We start from the raw sequence: 550 nt of genomic DNA, 5'->3' as shown, positions 1-550 counted from the left end.
GTACGGTGTCGTTTGCTGTCAATTTTTTTTGGTCAATATTGAAAGTAGCAATATTCTTTGTTTATTCTAGGTACGTAACGTACGTTATTGAAAGTAGCAATATTCTTTGTTTTTTTTGGTCAATATTGAAAGTAGCAATATCAGTTAATATAAGTCTTATAAACTGATATTGCTAGGTACGTTACTCTGATTTGTTTATTCGAAATGACGAAAGTATGAATGAGACGTTAAAGCCAAATTTTGAAAGAGGTCAAACTTAATTTTTAAACCATATATATAACTCAAATAAAAAAAAAAAAAAGAAAAATTGAAAACAAAAGGAGGGTCATAGGCTCATAGCTCCCTTTGTCTGTATGTATTAAAAAGTCCTGCTACTAAAATATAGACACTCATGTGATGGTCTACATGGTATTTTTCATGTTTATAAACTGACTTGATAGTATCGTAACATAAATGTTTTTTGTACCATTATGTTTTGTGTTTTGCTTGTCAATGTTTTTTCTAGAACAGAAATTAAAAATTTTAAGAAAACATAGGCTCCATTACGGTA

At 28.7% G+C, this 550-nt stretch overlaps 1 protein-coding gene across 1 annotated transcript in view; it reads left to right on the top strand.

Moving 5' to 3' along the window:
* LOC132185437 (ABC transporter I family member 17-like) overlaps positions 1-260 on the top strand; it is an 851-nt gene extending 591 nt beyond the window's left edge. Inside the window, exon 3 of the mRNA XM_059599211.1 lies at positions 177-260. Within this exon, the coding sequence (XP_059455194.1) occupies positions 177-260 (84 nt within the window). The remainder of the gene's footprint in view (positions 1-176) is intronic.
* Positions 261-550: the final 290 nt, after the last annotated feature.

This window comes from Corylus avellana, chromosome ca6, assembly GCF_901000735.1.
Source record: "Corylus avellana chromosome ca6, CavTom2PMs-1.0".
Lineage (NCBI taxonomy): Eukaryota > Viridiplantae > Streptophyta > Magnoliopsida > Fagales > Betulaceae > Corylus > Corylus avellana.
The sequence above is the reverse complement of the archived record's forward strand: the minus strand, read 5'-3'. Positions and strand labels throughout refer to the sequence as shown.